Genomic DNA, 1,800 nt, shown 5'->3' with positions numbered 1-1,800 from the left:
AATAATAATAATAATAATAATAAGAAGAAGAAGAATAAACGATACCAAATTACTTAAGTTTTTTTTTTCTTCATTACGATGTCAGGACAGTACATTTTTAACCTGACATTTTTTAAAGAAAAAAAAAAGTCTAATTGAATTTTTGATCTTCAGAACTTGCTTTTAATAGAAAAGGCATATTCAAGTAATTTTATGTACATTTCTATGTATTTTGGAATATATGAGTGCCACATCATTGTCCCAGAATGTATGTACTGCACAGCTGGGTTATTATAGTTAACTAAACTTAAAATCACATAAACACTTATTTGAAATAAAGTAAAATGCCAATGCGACAGTTCTCATTTTCTTTTAGTTGATGTACTAAAATAAAAACTAAATCTGTAGTAAAAATGACAAAAACACACAACAAAAGTACTAAAACTTTCATTAAAAACATAATTCAGAATATTAATCAAAAACTATAACAGTACCTCAGCGATACTAAACTAGCACTTCAGCACAGATGTCTTGTTTCTGTCAGTTGTTCTTGTTTTCTGTTGAGTTATCGAGTGTGTTTGCAGTGCTCTAGGAGTGGACTTTGTGACATGGAGAGGACACCTAACCAAAGTGCTGACCACCCCATACGAGACTCAAGAGGGATGGATGCTGGCCGCCTCCAAGTTCAGAGGCTCCATCTACATCAGTGAGGTGGAAACAGAGGCGGCCAAAGTGAACCGAGAGACCCGCTCCCAGCGGCAGGAGGAGATGATGTACTGGGGCTACAAGTTTGAGCAGTACATATGCGCAGGTCTGGGGCGTCTAGTATTTTGTACTATCAGACAGATAACGGATCTCACCACTTATTGACCGTTTTCCTTCCTTTTAAGATGATGTGAATGGGACTCCAAACCCAGGGGGCGTCGTGAACACCAATGAAGCGTTCTGTACGGTGGTTCAGACGCGTCTGGCCGACCATAAGCTGCTCTTCTCTGGAGAAGTAGACTGCCGCGTCAAAGACCCTGATGCCCCTCCAGCACCGGGATGTTATGTGGAGCTCAAGACCTCCGCAGAAATCTGCACCCCAAAGCAACGAAGCAACTTCCACAGGTGAAACTATCAATGTGCTGGTCGTGCCACAGAATTAAAACCTGTTCACACCAACACGTATGTTCGGCACAAAATGAGGTCTGATTTTTATTAAAAAACAGCAAAGTGGCTGAAAGGAAATGCAAATTGACACTGTAACGGTGGCGCTTAAAAAAGAAGAAATTAGTGCTGTCAAACGATTAATCACGATTAATCGCATCCTAAATCAAAGTTTTTGTTTACATAATATATGTATGTGTACTGTGTATATTTATTTTGTATATATAAATACAAACACATGCATGTATAGATTTAGAACATATTTACATGTATATATTTATATAATTTAATTTATATTTAGTGCTGTCAAATGATTAATCGCGATTAATCGCATCCAAAATAAAAGTTTTTGTTTACATACTATATGTGTGTGTACTGTGTATATTATGTATATATAGATGCACACACATACAGTATATATTTAGTTTGTTTGCATAATATGTGTGTGTACTGTGTATATTTATTATGTATATATAAATACACACACATACAGTATATATTTAGAAAATATTTACATGTATATATTTATATTCATATAAATTAATTTATATATAAATATATTTAATATATAAACAACATACTTTTCTTATATGTAATATATATATACACAGTACACACACATATATTATGTAAACAAAAACTTTTATTTTGGATGCGATTAATCGCGATTAA

At 34.2% G+C, this 1,800-nt stretch overlaps 1 protein-coding gene across 1 annotated transcript in view; it reads left to right on the top strand.

The window, feature by feature from the left end:
• Nucleotides 1-1,800, top strand: part of dxo (decapping exoribonuclease) — a 7,978-nt gene that overhangs the window by 1,028 nt on the left and 5,150 nt on the right. The window contains exons 3-4 of the mRNA XM_016457242.1: nt 564-790; nt 870-1,089. Of these exons, the coding sequence (XP_016312728.1) occupies nt 564-790; nt 870-1,089 (447 nt within the window). The remainder of the gene's footprint in view (nt 1-563; nt 791-869; nt 1,090-1,800) is intronic.

The sequence above is a fragment of the Sinocyclocheilus anshuiensis genome, unplaced genomic scaffold (genome assembly GCF_001515605.1).
Source record: "Sinocyclocheilus anshuiensis isolate Anshui unplaced genomic scaffold, SAMN03320099.WGS_v1.1 scaffold229, whole genome shotgun sequence".
Lineage (NCBI taxonomy): Eukaryota > Metazoa > Chordata > Actinopteri > Cypriniformes > Cyprinidae > Sinocyclocheilus > Sinocyclocheilus anshuiensis.
This window is presented reverse-complemented; position numbering and strand designations above follow the sequence as displayed.